The 21,386-nt window shown below is 36.0% G+C and overlaps 1 protein-coding gene across 3 annotated transcripts in view; it reads right to left on the bottom strand.

The window, feature by feature from the left end:
• The window catches only part of tp53i11b (tumor protein p53 inducible protein 11b), a 51,190-nt gene that overhangs the window by 4,170 nt on the left and 25,634 nt on the right, over nucleotides 1-21,386 (bottom strand). For 2 of the 3 annotated variants that reach the window (XM_042775151.1, XM_042775152.1), the window contains exons 2-5: nucleotides 15,134-15,278; nucleotides 14,328-14,465; nucleotides 1,553-1,611; nucleotides 106-154 (exon numbers count right to left, since the gene is read on the bottom strand). In XM_042775151.1, coding sequence (XP_042631085.1) covers nucleotides 106-154; nucleotides 1,553-1,611; nucleotides 14,328-14,456 — 237 coding nt within the window. In that variant the 5' untranslated portion in view covers nucleotides 14,457-14,465; nucleotides 15,134-15,278. The remainder of the gene's footprint in view (nucleotides 1-105; nucleotides 155-1,552; nucleotides 1,612-14,327; nucleotides 14,466-15,133; nucleotides 15,279-21,386) is intronic. The other variant, XM_042775153.1, reaches the window with a different exon arrangement.

Here is a 21,386-nt window from a genome sequence, read left to right on the forward strand (position 1 = left end):
ACACATTTAAAATAAATTATTGATGTATAGACTCTTTAGGATACTAAAGATAGTAAGAAAGCACCGATCCTGAGAACATATGGAGCTAAATGTATTGAACCTTACCATAAGGGCCATGACTGTGAAAACCACAGCGGAGAAGAGGATCCATAACTTGAGAAAGGAAAACATCAGCGTCAGCAGAGAAAGTAGAAGTATTTTCTATTCTAAAATGCCAAGGGAAGTTTAACAACGATGTATAGTACAGAAGGGTTCAAAAGCCTGAGATTAAACATCGGGGATACATCTGGATCTGGGATTGCATTTAAACCTGGAAATAAATTTAAAGCAGCGTTTTAATGTAAAATGAATAAGAAAAATGTTAGATTCTGGCCTATTTTAGATCACTAATCAAATAAGTAAATTTGCTACATTTATTTGACTCTTTACAGATGGTCAGATGTTGTTCTTACACTGAAGCTCAAGATGCTCTTTGGATCATCTCAAGTCATGCTGGAGAATATGATCATCAGGTTATACAAAGTGCTGCTCTCGTTACAGCAAAACAATTTTTTTTATTATTCAGCAAGGATCCATTAAACTGATCAAAAGTTAGAGGCATTTAACCTTTACAAAAAAATACATTTCAAATAAATATTATTCTTTTGAACTTTCTATTCATCAAAGAATCTTTTAAAAAAAAAGAAAAGTTTTTAAAGTCATGTCAGCAACTGAGGCTATTTTTTATGCCAAGAACTGAACAGTAAAGTAAAAACTAAACAAAAAGAAAAACACTGCAGTTACAATTATATCGTTTACATACATGACCAAAAAAAAATGATAAATAAATACACTAAAAAAAAGACACACCAAAAAAAAATATCTATCAAATATGTTTCACAAAAATATAAAAATATAATTAGAAATATTTCTTGAGCACCAAATCATTTTATTAAAATGATTTCTGAAGGATCATGTAGACTTAAGTAATGGATGCTGAAAACATATTTATTTAAATTATATTCAAATATATAACAGTGATTTTAATTTGTAAATATATTTCACAGTATTTCTGTTTTACTGAATTTTTGATCAGCAGTCTAGGTGAGCATAAGAGACTTCTTTCAAAATCTCAAAAATATGATTTAAAAAATGTATTTAACAAGAAAAATGCTTCAACACTTTTGGAGCCCACTGCATATATGCTAGAAATGTGTTGCAAAATTCAAACTGAGATTTGGAGACTTCACGAGTGACTCAGCTAATGCACATACATTAGAAGCTAATAATATTGCAGGGGATTCTTCTTACATAAATCATTTCCTTCAGTGTCCAGAGACAGACAAAATAATACACGTTACTTAAACAGAGGCTGAATTTGTATGATTCTCGAGCTCAGCGTTCAGCTGGTTCATCTGTGGCCTGTCAAAAATGACTGTGTTTTAATTAAAGGCCTGCTATTTTCTGCATTGGTGACCAAAGGCAGAACATAATAAATGAGGTATATAAGAGCAAACTCCTCTAAGCACTGCAGTGTAGAGCGCGGCAGAACAGCACAGGGATGTGGTCTTACCTCAGTCCCACAGGCTCTCGAACTGCAAACTTGATCTCATTCCCCAGCATCTGACTGATCTGAGAGAAAAGAGGAGGAGGTGAGGAAGAAAGAAAGATGGGAAGAAAGAGAGTAAGACACAAGAGAGACAAACACTACACTCAGAATAATAAAAAATGGTCATATCCTGCAAGAAGTGACAATTCCAACAGAAAACTTCATTCTGAATTCACTTCGGAGGAACAAAAACAACTGTATCATTCTGAAGTATGATGAATTGATAGTGCATGGTGAGTCGTCCACAGTTGTGTGGTGCGAATCATGAAGACATCTTTAATTTAAGTGAAGAAACCTGTTGTGTACACTGACGTCTGGAGGCCACCGGTGGATAGGTGGATTAATAACACACTATATTCAGCATGAAATCCAATTTGATAGCAAATTAGCAAATGCAGCCACCCACATTGTCTCTCTGATGAGTTTTGTTTAAAGTACACTATTGTTTAAAAGTTTGGAGTCTGCGAGGTTTATTAATGTTTTTGACAGAAATCTTTTATTCTCATCAAGGCTAAATTTATTTGATCAAAAATACAATAAAACTAGCAATATTGTGAAATAGTATTACTTATAATTTATCATTTAAAATAACTGTTTTCTACTGTAGTATTTAAAAAAATTTGATTTATTCCTGTGATGGCAAAGCAGAATTTCAGCATCATTACTCCAGACTTTAATGTCACATGATCCTTCAGAAATCATTCTAATATACTGATTCAGTGCACAATAAATATTATTATTATTATCAATTTTGAAAACAGTTGTTCAGCTTAATATTTTTCAGAATTCGTTGATTAACAGAAAGTTTGAAATATTTTTTAATAGTACAAACAAATTATCAATGACTTTACTGTCACTTTTGATCAATTGTGCCCTTACTGATTACAAGTATTGATTTCTTAACAACTATCTATCTATCTATCTATCTATCTATCTATCCTACTGACCACAAACTTTTGAATGATAGTGTAGATTATCAGCAAAACAGTCTGAGTATAAGTAGACATGAATGTCAGAATGTCTTTTGTCTTTGGGCTGAATGTTAAGATAGAGGTTAGTAGACCAACACCTCAGAATCACATGATTGATTGCTCTTCTATAAATCTGTGCAAGGAAGAAGTATTTTAATTTGAGCCACATCTCCAGGTTTGCTGACTGATGACATTATAAATGCTGTGACTGATATGAGCGGGAAATGATGTTTCATTTATTCTCAGTGGGTGCTCAGTGAATGCAGATACGTATAACGCCACACCTCCAGAATCCCACTTACTGTGGCAGACTACCACAGCGTCAGTGCATCTGCATGGGTTTCCTTAAAAAGACTGTGAAATGAGACAGAATGGGAGCCCAAAGGGGAAATAAGAAAGAGAAAACCAGTGTAAGAGACAGAATGGAGGCAGAGAGGTGGGAAAACAAGCATGAAGAGATAAAGAGAGCACGCACACTATGAGGGCTGCGAGTGTGCAGGTCCCTGTAGACCCTGTCACAGTGATACAGCAGATGCTGCTGCTGGGCTTCATATTAGGATGTGCTAATGTGCTAATGACTCGAAAATAAATTAGATTTAGTGACTGCCAGAATGCAGATACCCAGAATTGCCCAGACAATCACCACAACTTCCAATAGCACGAAAGTAAACAAGAGACATAATAGGGATTTTTTTCATCACATCCAATACTGCTGCCTCGTGCTGCCACACAGCATGTATTTCAACTCATCCTCTGCTGAGGGACTGTTCAAGTTAATGAAAAACACAATCCCACAACATCTTTCAAAGAGCAGACAGACAGGCTCATTTTACGGTTGAGAGTGTGAAGAGTGCTGAGAGAGCAGAGAGTAAAATCTGATTTCTGCATGACAAGACAAGAAATGTCAAAAATAGGCAGGCAGCTATAAAACCCAATGAATAAATCTAACATAATACACAGAGTGGGGTGCAAGTGTCATTTTTTTTAAAGAGTTTAAAAATTCTGAAACATTTAAAAGCAAATGAAAGTTAAATGAATTTGAAATATTTCACATTCTGAAATGTTTTTGTGACATTGAGTCAAAAAAAAAAAAAACAGATTAGATTATGATTAGATCATCACTTTGGTTTGGATCTAGATCAGAGCTAATGTGCATGCTGTTCAAAATCTTTTAGTAGGATTGGCATAGAAGGAAAGATCCTGATCCCAACAGAAAGGGAGGATTCAGGGTGGATTTTAGGAACAAAAGGTAACGAAACTTAAAAATAGGTCAAATTTGCATCGTTTATATTTTGCATTTGATTTGCTACAGTGATAATGTACATTAAGTACATACACTTCAAGCTACCTTTCAGCACAGTAAAAAAATAAAAGTCACTGTCCCAGTAAAAAAAATATATATTTTCTAAAAACTGCATCTGTTGTTAAATGTGTATTTATTTTTATTTAATTGTTGTGAATCAGATGAGGGATCTGGCCCTTTAAAAGTAAATGGAAGGGGATGTTTGTCTATTCCAGTTGGTCTTGACATAGCTAGCAGCTATACATGAAATCCAATTCCGAACAAAGGTAATCCAGATTTTGTAATCTGCAAAAGTGTATACCTGGATCAGGGTGATCCAATCCAATGTTGCTTTGGGGAAAAAACAGCATAAAATCCTGGATGACAAAATAAGGGATTTACAAATCCAGATCACTGCGATCCACATTAAACTTGTTGAATCAGCTGGGCCCAGGTTTGGCACAAGTTGGAGTTCATGCTACTCAGCTGCTTACTTCAAAAAAACAAAACCAAAAACTAAAAAACCAAAAAATAATTACAAACTCAAATTCTCACTAAAACAACTATGCACACAAATATAAATTATAATAATATATTTTATAATGAAAAAGAATGAAATATACAAGGATTTTCATGAGTCGCCACATACTTTGGACACCACTGTAAATTGAGCTTGACCTCAAAATCAAGAACTCTATAAATAAAAAATTAGGTATTTCAGACAAATATACCAATGAGAAACCAGTGAAAGTGGAAGGGGAATAACCCAAACCTGGGAAGGAAAGAAATTCCTTGCATTAACAACTAGGGCTGTGACAGTGAGGAAATTTTCCCATCGTTAATCGACGTGTGACAACACCGGTAATACTGGTATCACCGTGGGGGCGGGGGGCGTTCACTCTTTTTCTCACTTTCCTTTGCCTTTAAATAGCTTGTAAAAGCGGCGTGTGCATTTTAAATTCACTTTCAAATAGCGGCAATTTATAAAGAAAATGTTAGTTTTTAGTTGGTTTGAATTTTCCCTCTTTTCCTGCGTTCCTCGCTTTTAACCTGTTAACCTGCACCCCGACGCTGGCATCCTGAACTCCCCTTGTTTGCACATGTCAATATTCACGAATAGATTAAATGATTTAATGACAGATCGCTGTTTTTCAATGGAAAGCTTATAAAGAATGTATTTGCTAAATTTGTGTAAGCAGTACACATCAAAACATGAAGAATAAAAACGCAGTACATACCAGATTCATCATAATAACGAGTCATAAACACATCCACAGCTGTAAATCCCGGTTTAGTTAGAAAGGTAAGGGTCCACTGAACGAAATCTCATGGAGCACGTTTAGACCAACGAAGCAATGACGTTGTAATATGGATAATAATTCCTTTGTTTACGTTTCAGTTCTTCAGGGACAGAATTGTTTGTGTCTGACCGTTATGGAATAACTCATGCTCAGAAACTGCGTCTTGGTAGTAAAAAAAAAAAAAAAAAAAAAAAACGGCATGTGGTTTTGAGCGTACAGTGAAAACAGAATGAGATGATCCACCAAAAAAAAAAGTGAACGATAGGCAGAAGATTGTTTATTTGAATTCTGGCGCTCTCTCGTGACGCACGCTCTGACGCTCTGAACTTAGCGATCGCCTTTTTCTTTATTTTTTTTATTTTTCAACATTTTTTATATATGTGTGAGTCTGTTTTATGTTGAATGTGCCTGTATCTGCATGATTACCATCTGTTTGAGTACAAATCAGCTCGCTTTTACTGTGTAATCATGGCTATCAATGTGAACGGCATCTATATGAATAGAGTGTGATTTATTGACTTTATGGCACATTTATATGATTACCATATCTGTAACTGGCCATCAGCACATCAGCACGTATTTTCATTGTAATTTTTTTGTAAATGCTGCATTTCTAGCAATCTCAGGATGTTCTTTAATTGGCATACAAAGTTAAATCTTTTTTATTTTTCTTACTCAAATTATTCTTATTGTATCTTTCTAATGCTCAAATAAATCCCTTATATGATGTCTGAGTTTCTATCTATTGTTTTATCATTTAAAAAACTATGCAGTGGTATGTTTAATGACTAAAATAGTTTGTAGAACTCTTCAATACAGTTGGTAAATATTTGTTATATTTTGGGGGGGGGGCTAGACAGTCTCAGAAAAATGGTTGCAGAAATCTCATTTTTCATGGTATCTTCTTCAGATTTGAAATAGAAATTTATTAGACATTTGACTTTCAACCCATTACTTTTCTAGATTGCTCCAGGACTGATTTCATGTATTTTTATATCAAATACAGAAAAAATTAAAATTCAGTGTGGTAAAAAAATTTAAAGGCACTTCAGTGTCTATAACTTTTAATATTTTTGAGCATTATCAACTCTGGTTGAACAAAAGTACAGCCCAAAGGGTCTTCCAAAGACACCAAAATTATGTGTGTAACACACTGAAGTAAGGAACTGTTACAATTTTAAGTTTTCAGCTGTGAGTTCCATAATGGGGGGTGCTGGCTAACAGGTTAAATAGCTTAAAAGCGCAGTGCACATTTTATTTTCAATTTCGAATTAGCGGCAGTTCGGCTTCAATTGCTTGAATGCAACAACAAAATACAACATCAAAACTCATTTTTGGCCTATATATATAAAACAGAACTTTTATTAACAAAACAAATAAAAATACACCACGCTATAGGACAGGTTATGCCTAATATTAAATAACAAATAACTTACATAAAGTTTAAATAGGTATACAAAACTGGAAATAGACTAAGTAAACATGTATAATATAACCAAATAAATAAGAAACATAGAAAGTTTATTAGCAAAACAAGTAAGAAAGCTTGGAGAAATGGCATACACCTTGATGTCAAATAAAATAAATAATGGACACAAAGTAAAAATCAGCAAACAAATGTGGAACCAATTAAATAAGAAATTTATGTTTTAAAATTTTTTCCAAAATCACCTTAGATAAACAGCAAAAGTCTTAGATAAATAGGCTTTTCAAAATCCAAAATATTGCCAAACAGGTACTTTTGCATTTCGTTTCAAAACTAAATCATCCGCCATCGTCTTGTCTGTCTCACCCATACAGTCTATGGTCTCACCTCACTCTTCTTGACAGTCAGCTCGACTCACTCTCCTCACTGGATAAATGAAATCTGATCTGTGATGCGTCTGTGTTCGGCACGCTGCATTGAGCAGCCGCGTTCAGTTTTTAATAGTAGTGTCTGTTTTTTTACTGAACTAAATTATTATTACTACAAAAAAAAACAAAAAGACGGTGGGGATCGGTCCTTCTTATTAAATTATTTTCAATCATTTTTACTAATATTAGTTACCCTAGTATTCTGCTGTGGTTTCGAGAAATGTGAATTTTCACTGGTCTCTAAAATGTAGATATCATAGCAATCTTATTTACAGAAAATATATATTTGATATATATTGCTATCTTTATATAAATCACTCATATAAAGTTTTGGTCACATGGCCCACTCATAATCGCGTTAAATAATCGTATTTAACGCGACAATCGAGCAGCCCTAGATCAAACTAAATTAAATCCAATCCACTTTTCATTTTAGAGCTGTCCTTTTTCATTAGGATTCACAGCAGCAAAGATTTCAGGCTTGAAAGCATACTTTACCAACTGGCTAACTGCAAATTGCATTTTATCTGGTGGTTGGTTCTGTGACGGCCATCTTATTTGAACAGTGTAAGCAGCCGAGAACTTTCTGGGCTATAAAAGAGCGCAAATATTTCCATTTGCTGGCTATTTTGGCCTCAGCGAGTACCGACATCCTGATTAGAGGCTACTGCAGGTCAAGATAAAATCCAGGCATAGCAATGAGAGTGATCTCACGGGAGTTATTACAAAGCCCAGGTCGACTTATGTGGAAGATATGTAAACAAAAATTGCACTTTTGAGGATATCAAAACATTGCAAACGGACATAGAGAGGTCAGTGCGTTTATTACCACATATTTACACTGGCTCTGGCTCTTTCTACCACAATCAAAACAAATGCTGATGCAAATGCAACTTCCATTCAAATGCTTTGTGGGTCATTTGCACCAAAGGCTATGCACACATAAAAACAGCACTTCACTAGCTGTGTTTCATGTTATTGTGCATGTGTTCTGACATGTGCATCTGTTTGAATGTGAGTTTGGCCTCTGGCTGCTGTGTCATTACTGAATCACGCAACTGTACAGTCATTCTAGCACGTGTGGTTTTCACAGGAACAGACCCTTCTCCAGGAAGCAGACCTAAATCATGAGCGTGAGACGCATTTAGCAAGAATAATAATGCAGAACAGTATGGTACAGGCCAGTGAACAGAGCAGAGAGAAGGCAGGAAGAGGAAGAAATAAACAATGCTGTTTTGGAGAGAATAATCCGGCCTGTGTGACTGCCTGCTCCTTTATCAATCACCGTCACATGCGTGAAGGAAAACATTTGCAATACAGGGAAATGAAAGCAACAGAAATCCTACTGTATATCTGTCATTGGAGGGATGTGACTCCATGATAGGGTGCTCAGTCTTAACTACTAATCTAATTTTCAACAAAAAGCAGTATAAATGCACCTTAACAAAAGAGACGGATGAGATGATAATCAAAAACGCTCTGTTTAAGGACTAGTACAGTCACAAATTAAAATTTTGTTATCATTTATTCACCATCATGTCATTCCAGACCAGCAAGACTTTCTTCTTCTGTGAGCCATAAAAGAAAATGTGTGTAAAATGTTTTTTTTTTGTTGTTTTTTTGTTTTTTATGCTCTATACAAAAGCCAGTGGCATACAGTGTTGCTCTGGACACCATTAAAAACATTCTTCAGAATATCTTTTGTCATGACATGAGTGTCACTAAATTATGACAATTTTCATTTTTAGGTTATAATATCCCTTATTTCGATCACAAAATAATTCAAAATTTTGCTTTGGGATATTTATTTTGCAATATTATACAATCTTTAAAGTGTTTTTTTTTTTTTTTTTGGAATATTTTTATATATTTTACAAAATTATACTTTATTCAGCAAGGACTCACAAAATGTACCAAAGTGACAAAGACATTTATAAAGTTACAAAAGATTTCAATTTCATATAAATGCTGTTCTTACATGTACAAACACACACACGCTTTCAAAAACATAAAAAAGACAACCCTAAACCTTTGAACTATAGTGCAGCATTAAAGATTCTGATTCATTTTAATGAACTGCTTCATTTGCAATGACTCATATAAGTGATTCATATAAATGAACAGAATGCACAAATAAATTTTTACAGAAATTTAATTTTATAAAAATGCTGGTCATCCTGATTTTTAAGTTAATCCACAAATGACTTAAGCTGTTAACTTTTTTAATGTGGCTGACACTCCCTCTGAGTCAAAATAAACCAATATCCCGGAGTAATTCATTTACTCAAACAGTACACTGACTGAACTGCTGTGAAGAGAGAACTGAAGATGAACACCGAGCCGAGCCAGATAACGAACGAAACATTGACTCGTTCTCGAGTCAAGAACCGGTTGCATCGGTTTTCGGATCACCGGTACACTGAACCGAGAACCGTTTCTATCGGACACGTCCGATTCGAGAACCGAGGAGCTGATGATACTGCGCATGCGTGATTCAGTGTGAAGCAGACTGACACACAGCGCGCGTCTGAACCGAGCTGGTTCTTTTGATGATTGATTCTGAAACTGATTCTGTGCTAATGTTATGAGCGCGGGTAAACCGAAGGCTTGAATCAAGGGCAATCATCGCCAATGACGTCATTACGTCGAGCTCAAAAGAACTGGTGGACCGTTTTCTTCAACCGGTTTATTGAATCAAACTGTCCGAAAGAACCGGTTTGCGGAAAAGAACCACACTTCCCATCACTACCGGTGATCCGAAAAACGATGCAACCGGTTCTTGACTCGAGAACGAGTCAATGCTTCGTTCGTTATCTGGCTCGGCTCGGTGTTCATCTTCAGTTCTCTCTTCACAGCAGTTCAGTCAGTGTACTGTTTGAGTAAATGAATTACTCCGGGATATTGGTTTATTTTGACTCAGAGGGAGTGTCAGCCACATTAAAAAAAGTTAACAGCTTAAGTCATTTGTGGATTAATGCTTATTGGAGACATGAACCATTTCAAACGATTCAGTTCGATTTGGTGAACTGGTTCAAGAAGATCCGGTTACATCGAGTGATTCGTTCGCGAACCGGATATCACTGAACTGCAGTGTTGTGAACGCGTTCATAACAGACCCGGGAGAGAAGACAATGCTGAATAAAGTCGTAGTTTTTGCTATTTTTTGACCAAAATGTATTTTCGATGCTTCAAAAAATTCTAACTCTGATGTCACATGGACTACTTTGAAGATGTTTTTATTACCTTTCTGGATGTGGACAGTATACCGTACATACATTCTCAATGGAGGGACAGAAAGCTCTCGGACTAAATCTAAAATATCTTAAACTGTGTTCCGAAGATGAACGGAGGTCTCACGGGTTTGGAACGACATGAGGGTGAGTCATTAATGACATAATTTTCATTTTTGGGTGAACTAACCCTTTATTTTAATTATAACGCCAATCTGCTATATTCAAAAATACAATGAAGCTTCAATTTAGTTTTCTACATTGTTCAAAAGATTAGCTTGACTGGAGTTTAATTTAAGCAAAAAAGTCCCATCCTCAACACTGAACCCATCTAAAACTGTGCAAATCAGAAGATCTTTCATTGCAATCTCTGCAAATGGGAGCTTGCTAGATGCCTAAATCATACAATTTCTTTTCCAATTATACTGAATAGCCACAGTGTGTTTACCGAAAATACAGCTAAAAGGCCTTGTTACATTCTACAAAAGCCCCTATATCAGTGAAATAACCACAGAGCTGAATCAGACGTGCTGAAAGGGGAAGCGCAGGACACGGCCCTTACCACAGCTCTGAGTAACCCTAACGTCTCCACACTGCATCAAGACCCTTGACCCGATATACAGGAAACTCAGCCCTCCTGCTCATGGAGAAAACAACAGCCGTTTCAACATGTCATGCTCGCTTTCCTGTGGGTGTGCAGCTTGAAAACAACTAAAAAAGTAAAATGGAGTGCTTCCTTCGTTTATTTTTAGTTGTGAACTCTATAGCTCTCCCTCGCAAAACATATCAACAATTTTTTTAGCTCACCAACAAGGACAATCAGCCTCAGATATGGGTACATGCATCATAGAGTGCATTTCTGTAGTGCAGCTCTTTGTGTAAAAGTACAAAGCAAAACAAGAACAAATGAAATCAGAACACAAGTTATACTTGCTTTATAGTAATGGCAGTAATCAGATAATAAAAGACACGATACATATGACATTTTGTGAGTTGCATTTTTATATTAAAATGTTTCTTGAGATGCACTTACAATGTTAATAGTATTTTTTACATCCAAAACTCCAATAATTTAGAAACAAAAGACATTTTGTACCCTGATTTTAGTTTTCTAATTTAAACACTGTTTAAATTGCTGCGTAGTTTTTTAAGACTTCAATGTAAATGCTCACTGCAGTGATTGGGTAACATCTCTGAGCACTGTAGCCGATCACAGTATCATGTGTGTTGCAATAATCATGCCATTGCAACACTAATGATTTCATCATAAACAGTGCAGACACAATGTACTATATCTCATTAAGCAGTGTAGACAGCATCATTAAATTTAACAGGAGTTTTGGCGTGCAGAACTCAAGTCAATCATGCTGAATTTTAAGTGATTGACAGCTCCAGTGATTAAAAAGGGACCTTTATTTGATCACTTTCTGTATATTATTGTATATATAGTTTGAAGTTGACTGTTCAGTGACTGGCTTGATTTACTGACATAAATAGCAATAAAAAAAAATTGTGACAAGAAAGTCTGATTGTATGAGTCATTGCATACCAAAAACTATTACAGATTACAGAATAGGAATTAAAATGAACATGCTTACATATTCTATAATAATAGCAACACCTACAATACAACTCATTATGTACTACATATAACAATTAAAAGAGACAGACATGTAGATGTTTGTGAAAGATGTCTTCTCTAGATCTTATTTATTGCATCACTGACAACTCTCTCTAAAGTTTACATGTCACCATTTATCCACTAGCCTCAAGCCCCGTTCACACTGCCAGCGACTTTATCTCTGTGTTTCGCTAGACTCTGTACTGTGAAGACGTGAAGGTGTTCCTGTTGCTCTAATGTTATTGGTAGACTGCACGTCTCGACATATCTTTAGAAAACACAATCACAAAATATATATATTGCCAGTAAAACTAATATAATCATTCTAATTTGACCAGGAATTAGACTTAATAGAAATAGAAGTAGCTTTCTTCCGGTGAGTGTTGTTATTTAAACTACAGTGCTCAGTGCATTAAATCATTAACCAGTGCTAAACACGAACCATCAATGTGTGAATCAAACTCACTAAACAGTTTCTTTTCCATGCATCATTTTTAATATCCATGTATGTAGTTACGGTCAAATCATGTCAACTCTGTCCTGTTTTGTCTGCACTTGAGACCTATTGGTTGTCGCTTGTGAAATTCGCTGTCCATTTGCATACAGTTAAACTATTCTTAAGCTTTTGACTCCCGTCGCTCGCCACGCCCACATTCTGTCGGCAATAGTCACTTTCGCTTGTGTTGCCAGAAGTCGCCAGCTCTCCACTAAAAATTAATGGGATCATGTCGCTTTGTCGTTGCTTGTCGCTGGCGGTGTGAACGGGCTTCAGCGCAGCGCGAGAGCTGTGAGATCCAGTGTGAAGTGCTTGAATTTAGCGAACAACACAAATGACTCGGTGATTTAAACGAGTTTAAAGCCGGATGAAACCGCGCTGACAAACAGAAGAAACATTGTGCAATGATACAGTCAAAGGCTTTTTAATCTACAAATCACCATCATTTACCTTGAATTTTCTAATTGCACCATGGTATTGTGGCAGAAATGTGGGATATTCATATGGGATGTTAATATATTTTATTAATTTAGACATGTATTAAATGAGTAATGGAACGTAATTGCAGTATTTTTTTGTGATTAAGCTATAGTGTTTGCACATTTATACTAAATGTATAAGAATACTGTTTCTCATACAAATACCTATAAACCCTACAGTTACATTTTAATCATGATATGCTGCAAACTGCAAGCTGTGCTGAAGATACTCCTCAAAGTCATGCACCACAAATCTCTCACTCATTAGAACATGCAAAAACTAAGATAATTCATTTTCTATTAAGATTTTTTTTTTTTAAGGAAAAAATGACCGGAAAAGTGTAAGTGTACAACTTTCACTTAAAAGCAAAAATCTGCCTTTAAACTTAAAAGAAATAAAGATTTTAAATGTATCCTCATAATTATTGATATTGACTGTTATGAAAAGTTTTTATCATAATTTATTTGGCCATATCACCCAGCCCTATATAGATGTACAGTATATGTATAAGTGTGTATGTATGTATATATGTGTGTGTGTGTGTGTGTGTGTGTCTCAGACCAGATTTGGCACCCTGTGACTTCTGGCTTTTCCCAAAACTAAAATCACCACTGAAGGGGACTGAGGCATCATTGTTCCTAAATACAATGTTTCTTGTATCTTCTTCGATAAATGTCTCTATTTTTCATATTACATAGCTGGATAATTTCCGGACACCCCTTATGTGTGTGTGTGTGTGTGTGTGTGTGTGTGTGTGTGTGTGTGTGTGTGTGTGTGTGTGTGTGTGTGTATACATATATGTGTGTGTAAAATTAGATAAAAAACATTAATTTTACAATTGAAAATAAAAATCCCTGGTGATAAGTAATTTTTCTCTTGGCAAATGGATTATTTATTATTGGAAAGACTATTTATAAGTCATGACAGATGTTTTCTTTAGTTGACAGTTCGTCTTGCTGGCTGCTTTAAATGTTGCATGTCACTAACACTAGCAACAGTCAGGTTGTTCTTACAATCTGACACAGCCATGTATTTTACTCAGTTATACCCTAATTATAATCTTACCCTCTACTGGTGAGTAATATGTTATTTATTCAACAAGGCAAATATTTACTCACATTTGGCAAGTGATTATTTTGGACAGGAATTTTGTAAAATTCAACTAATGACAACATACTACTCAAAGTAACAGGTAAAATGAACCCAAAATAAAATCAGGCCACATATAAAAAGAATATTATCATATTAAAAAGCCTAAATGTCTAAATGAGCCTGCATAAAAGTGCAGCAGCCAAGGAAGCGCATCAGGTGAGCAAAAGATTGCATTGTGTGTTTTTCTAAAGCTCATATCACACACTGTCAATATATACATCCATTTCCCTGCAAGAACTGAATGCAAAACATTAACATGAAAAACTTACCATTCAACTAACAACTAACTTGGGAGAGGAAATGAATAAGGACACAATTATGCACAATTACTTTATAAGATATAAAGACTGACCTTTGACCTATGCACTTCTCCGTCATCATCCTCTCCACCGACGCCCAGGATCTTGCGTGTCTTGAGTCGACTCACCAGATCGGTCTGACTGTGTTTCTTCATCAGAGGTGGATGAGGTTTAGCAGCCATTCCAAAAGTCTACAGGAGAGAAGAGGAGTTGTGGAAGCAAGATCAGATCTAATTTGTCACTACATGTTCACACACGTACGGTTTGTGTGTCCACACACACTCCTGTGCATTGGGAATGGAGTTCTCCTTCTTCTACTTATACTAATGAGACCAGATCTTTACTTTGCACAATTCTCAAGGGCCCCAGGCTGTCCAGTGAACCCCCAATGAGGCAGCGGATTACTCAAGGGAACCATTTCTATTTTGTTCTCAAAAAGGCAGGAAAAAGCATCACATGAGACAAATCAGTCTTGACAAGCTCCTAAGTTGCACATTTCCAGTCAAACCGGGACATGCTTCTATGAAAGAACTTGGATCTGAACACCCTGACATGTGGACACAAGCCACTGCGACTTTATATCTAGCAACTGTGGCGTTCTTTCTTTTATCTGCAATGTAATTTTACTGTTATTTGGACATTACCTTTCAGAATTGTGACATGTGAGGCCTTCAAATAGGCTGGTTCCTCAGACACAAGTGTAGTCTTATTGGAAAAAGGATATTTGAATGTCAGAAGTAGACAGCGCTATAGCGTTTACTGCATGTCCTCAGGAATATGATCTTTCAGGTAAACAAAAAAGGACAAGGACACTTGTGAGTATAAAAGGACTGTCTTTCAGTGTATGTGCTGAAGTCACCTGCTTTGGTGTACTGGACTGCAGAAGTACAGACGGTAGGTGCTCCCTCAGCAGAGAGAGAGAAGTTCTGAGTCACAATCGATGAGGAAGAGGATGAAATACGTCTGAGGCTCCTGCACTACTGAGCCGGGAGAAGTTCAGAAAGCTGCAAGAACAAAAAGAAGGGCAGGCTTTAAAAGGACAGCATCATCAATGAGCTCTTCAAACGGCAAGATGTAGTGGTCTACAAAAAAGTGAAGTAGTATTAATTTCAGTATTAATAACGATGAAATTAAACAAGCAGATTTTTAACATTTTGAATTAAATTATACATGATGCATGAATTAATGAACAACAGATATTTTAAATTGTAATAATATTTCACAATATTACTGTTTTACTGAGTTTTTGATTGCAGCCTTGCATTTATATAAATATTTTATGAACAAAATTATATTTATCATGCATTTTTTTCCTCTGCCAACAAAAATAGTTCCAAAATGAGTCAGAGCATCAATCTTTGTGTTATTATCAAGCAATAAATTATCATTATTGATATCAGGCTTTAAAAAACCCATATCAGTTGATCATGATACACAGGAAAACTGGACAGAAAAAAAAAAAAAAAAATTAAATGAGGAGATGAATAGTTAGGTGCTAATAATAATAATCTGCTAGGCCTGTAAATCTAAATTAAATTAATGAGCACAGATTCTCTTTTATAAGTGTGCTCTGCTGCCGTCAGCAGCAACTCTAGTGAGCAGTTCACAGTCTGATCATGTCCTACTGATTACTAATGAATGATCACACAGCAAGACACCGCACTGCTTCTAAATGCTGCGCTGCTCATAACTGATAGCGTTACATACTACAGGCAAAGGGCAGCAGAATCGTGAAACATGCTCATCTATCACAACAATAGTCACACTAATGCTGCCAACTGTGCTGAACTGGTGATGCCTGTGAATCATTACTTCCTTTACTGAGCGATTCAGCCTGTGTGTGACTGTACCATCCCAGATAAGAGGCAGGCAATGGGGCATTCTTCAATCAATGTGCTGCAAATCACATACATGAGGCAGGCGAAGCCATGCAAAAGCATGGTTCCAATGCGTTTCTTGACAAGGCTGCTGTAGTGATGCTGATGCAGTTGCCTAGCAACCCCACAGATTGCGCATTTGGCACCCTCCCTCATTATTGAAAGTATATATTCTGTGATGAGGCTCTGTTCATCTTGACGTCTCACCCCATCGTTACCCTTCTGGCGGTCAAATCACGCTGTTAATACAATTTAAAGATCTCGCGGCCATGTGTGAGTTTCATCACCCGGTTTTGTCGGGCTGAAGGCTCCACGTGATTACATTTTAAAATGCGGCTACTGTATATAGAATTCTGAAGCTAATGACATATGGAAGGAAGAAGCAAAGGCTTCATTGTTCATTACAAAAATCCCAAGCCTGTTTCCACAAAGGCATCCAGACACTTCAAGAAGACTTCAGCCTTAGGTTGGGAGTTTATAAGGGGGAATAAAATATTAATAGATTTTTTTTAAACAGCAACACATTGCGACTGTGGGAAAAACAGACAAGTGTGAGCTTGTGTGAGTGAACGAAAGAAATTCAGCTGAAGGACAAAAACATTTCTCCTTAGCATCTTGTGTGTTGGGGATATTAAATATGTATACAACCCCTAGTCTGGATATGTCAATGAAAATAATTGTGGTAGCACATGATCTGAGAAGAATTTTATAACTGTACTCACGCCATAGACAGCGTCATCAATAATCTTGGAGAACTCGTTATAAATAAATTACAAATATTAGAACTGCCAGTCAAGCTGAATGAATGAAAGTAGTACGCAATCATAATTAGCATAAGTTATCCCTGTGGTGTTACATATAATTGCTTGTGTAATTCTGAGTCAAATAATCTTCCACAGCCCTTGCATCTTATAAATGTCTAATACAATAAAACAAGTGTCATTTCCTGCACAGTCATAAAAGTAAATGAATGCAATTAAATTAGTTTTCTCTCGCACTCTCTCTCCATGTCATGTCACTTATTCACACACACACAGTTCTTCCTTTAAGGTATTGGAAACAAATATTGTGCATGATGACAAAAACACATATCTTAAATATGAAATTTTACAAATGATGAAAGCAATTTAGAACAGCCAAGAAAAAAGAGAAATTGCAGCCAAAACGGATTAAAATAAATCAATTAAATCATAAAATCAAAATGAAATAACGCATTTGACCTTAATGAAATTACATAAAAGGAACTTCTAAAGTCATGAAACTGGTGCTTCAGATCATCATGTTTCTTAGTATCAACACTGAAGAGCTCCTTGTATGGTTACTGCTACACGGCATGAATTTCTCTCAGTAAAGCAAGAGATTTCATCGCTGGACTTCTGTTAAAGATGGACTGCTGGATGAAAATGTAAATAAACATTTTGGTTAAAAATATAAAAGTGGATTAATATAAATAATGATGTGCTCAGTTTACAGTTCTGTCCAAAAGTTACAGTCGTGGTCATTTATCAACTAATGGTATGAGATATATATTTCAATTTGACAAACAAAAAGCTTATTTTACTCTGTATTTACACTGCAAATGTCTCAGCTTGCCATGCCACTCTCTTGGACTGAATAAACTTGCACAGCTAGTGCAGCTGCTGAAAAGACCTACTTAAACTCCACACCTGTTTAATCTCTCAACTCCATCTCTCTCTATGCAGCCATCCATTGTACGTACAAGTACATCAGTCACTTATGGTTTTGTTTGTTATAGTTAACTTGACTAAATATTTACATGCATATGGATTCTTTATATATTATGATTATGCCAATAACTGATTTAGCTGTGATGTCTACTTTCTCAGGATTATATCTGCCTCCATTTTCAATGCATTCTGTGAAATTTTGCTTTCAATATAACTACATGGACTAGACCTGTAGAATCAAATATCTTTGCACTCATTTTTAAAGGTTAATCTTAGAGGCAACTCTTAACCACAACTTAAATGTTAATGTTAAGAAATACGCATTTTGTATACACACTCATAAGTAAGGCACAAAGCTGTCACTGGGGAGTTACCCTAAGGTACAAAAGCTAAAAAGTAGATATTTGTACCATATTTACCCCTAAATGCCACAAAGTTGCACAAAGTTACCCTATATAAAGCTACAGTCTCTTTATTACTATGACGCAACTTCCAATTCCAGCAATCAGAGCTTTGCTAATGAAGAAAGCATGAATTTTATAAATTATGTAATCCTAACTTGCACTGATTTCACAATCATATAGTGCAGCGGCCATGAAAAAGTCTACAGCATTAATGAACTAAAGGGTGTTTCCTTCTACTTGGACCTGCATTTCCCACAGTTGCTGTGTCAGGACAGTCATTATGGGTTCTGAAGCTTTGTGCTTGAGGATCTCTCCTGCACTTGTCAATTTACACCATTTCATGGTCTGTCACAAGAGCTTACTGTGAGTGACAGGCCAAAAAATTGGAACGCTCTTGTTGATGCACCCAGCTGAGCTCAGCAGCAAACACAACCTATATTTACACAGAAATACAACTAAGAGAGACTAAGTGGCACTATGTTGTGTTGGTACACCTGCACAACAAAATATTTTATAGGCAGAAAGGGGAAAAAAAAAAACAATAAATGAATAATTAAAATTACACTCCAAAACCAGCTGGATAATGCAACTGTTTCAATTTCTTATTTAGCTCAAAATTATATGTCCAGCTTCTGGCTGTTCTCTACACTGAAACTCGCTCTGTTTTCTAAGATGCTGGATGGGTTTCATACTCATTGGCCTTGTTTACATTCACTTTGGGTAATTAGATCACAAGTGGTCAGTCCAGAGCAACTGACATTTACAGTGGATACTGGCGTGCATCTCAAATACATCTCTTGTGATTTCACTGGGGAAGATCTCTGATTGTGATAACTTCACTTAATACATCGGCAGATAAAAAGTACAAGAAAAATTTTAAATAAATGAAAAAGCAAACAAACAAACAAAAGTAGGTGGGTAGTTTGATAAATTAAATGTGAAGATTAATATTACATTCTCCAATAAATGAACTATTAAACACTAATAAAAAAAAAAAATCTGTAATTTTTTAAAATATTAAATGTACAGCAGATTAAGGTTTTTGAAAACCATTTTAAAAGGCATTAAAAAATTAAAAGGTTACTCCACCCAAAAATGAAAATTTTGTCATTAATCTCTTACCCCATGTCGATCCAAACCCGTAAAAGCATAATTCATCTTCATAACTCAGGCTTGTGACTGTCCCATTGACTGCCAAGTAAATTACACTGTCAAGGTCCAGAAAAGTATGAAAGACATCATCAGAATAGTCCATCTGCCATCAGTGGTCCAACCATAATGTGATGAAGCGTTACACTCTTCTGTGTCAGCCGCGACACAAGGATACGTTTTCTACGTGTATTTACGCTTTGATTTGAATGAAAACAGTGCATCTGTGCAGCGCGGCTGACACAGAAGAGCATATGCAGTTTTTGTTCAGCTCATATTCTCCAAAATGGCACTACGGTGATGTGGAGAGACACAGTGGAGACAAATTGTTGAATGAAGTCATTTTTGTTTTCTTCGCGTACAAAAAGTATTCTCGTTGCTTCATAAAATTCAGATTGAACCACAAATGGCAGATGGACTATTCTGGCGATGTCTTTCATACTTTTCTGGACCTTGACAGTGCAATTTACTTGGCAGTCAATGGGACAATCACAATCTTCCCGGTTTTCATCCAAAACAAAAAAAACTTAAATCTTAATACGAATAAAAATTAATACTGGAATTGCTTAAGGTTTGGAATGACCTGGGAGTAAGTGATTAATGACAAAATTTTCATTTTGGGGTGGAGTATCCCTTTAAACAGAGTATGAAAAAAGGATAATAATTCTGAGATTAGCTAAAGATTACTTTTGGTTAACTTTAAAGATGAACTTTTAGACCAATTCAATAGAAGAGTGACCCAAAAAGAGTCATTCTTTTGAGAATGAGTATTTTAGTGTCCCATTCACCTTCCATGACCCGCTAACAGAACTGAACGTCATGAAAACCCTTTCTTTTCAGTTGTTGTTGTTTTTTCAGCCAGTGATGTTAAATGAACATGCATCTACTTCAAGAAAGGAATGTAGGAAATTGCAACTTATTGTGAATTATTTGTTATGTAAATGTAGTAGCTGATTATCTCAGCACCATCTGTGTTACATTTAGCACATGGCCTCAGCTATCAGTTGTGCACTGATTCATTTCTCACTCCCAGAAGAACGCATTGTACCTCAGCTGCCTGCATGGAGCTATCTTTGTACATTGACAAAAACAAAATCAATTCAGATCATATGCAAAGTCGATCCACATCACACTGAGCCAAACGCACAGGAGGTGGACGTGCTAACAAATCCAGCAGAGTCTCTTGCAGTCAGTCAATAGGTCTTGTATAAGATCATCCACTGACATTAGATGTCTCCCCTTTGGCTGATAAATAATACAGAAGCTGCAGTTTGGTTTAATCAACAGACCAGCAGTACGTCCCTAGAGACATGATGACATTAAACCTCATGTTACCAGAAAGTAATACATCCATCCACAATTTTAGAAAATGACAAGCTGTCATCAGCACTGTGAAAAAAATGCTCTAGTATGAAAGAAAAAAAAAAAAAGACTTAGCAAATCTCTGCCAAAAATGACATCAGACAGGACACTGCCACAAAATACCTCTGTGACATTTGAAATATTATCTGATAACTAGTAGATTTCAGTCTGACCAAACAATACATGCAATTTCAAGACCTAAACAAGCACATAACACCACAGAAAAAAAAGGAGGCAAGCATACACAAGCCATATTGAACACTTAAATATTCATACAAATAAACACGCTGCCCTCTTAATTGGATTTTTATATAATAAACATAGACACTGCTGTAATTCATACCACTGCAGGCAGGAAACAACCCTCCAGCATTACTCAAGAGAGTCATCGAGATGTCTTTCTTACTTTGATTAACAGACTTTATATGATGGGCCACAGTTTGACGTCAATTTGTAGACTAACCCAGGAGTCTAATACAGTATGGGCTCCCTTGGGAATTTAATGGAGGTTTTTTGGTTTGTGAGTAAAATTAGGTCTGTGGTTCGCTTGAGTCAGTTATGTACAGTTTTACCTCACATGTGAATTCTGAAACGGCTGAATGCCTTAAATTAAAGGGATTGTTCATTCATAA

The sequence above is a fragment of the Cyprinus carpio genome, chromosome A18 (assembly GCF_018340385.1).
Source record: "Cyprinus carpio isolate SPL01 chromosome A18, ASM1834038v1, whole genome shotgun sequence".
Lineage (NCBI taxonomy): Eukaryota > Metazoa > Chordata > Actinopteri > Cypriniformes > Cyprinidae > Cyprinus > Cyprinus carpio.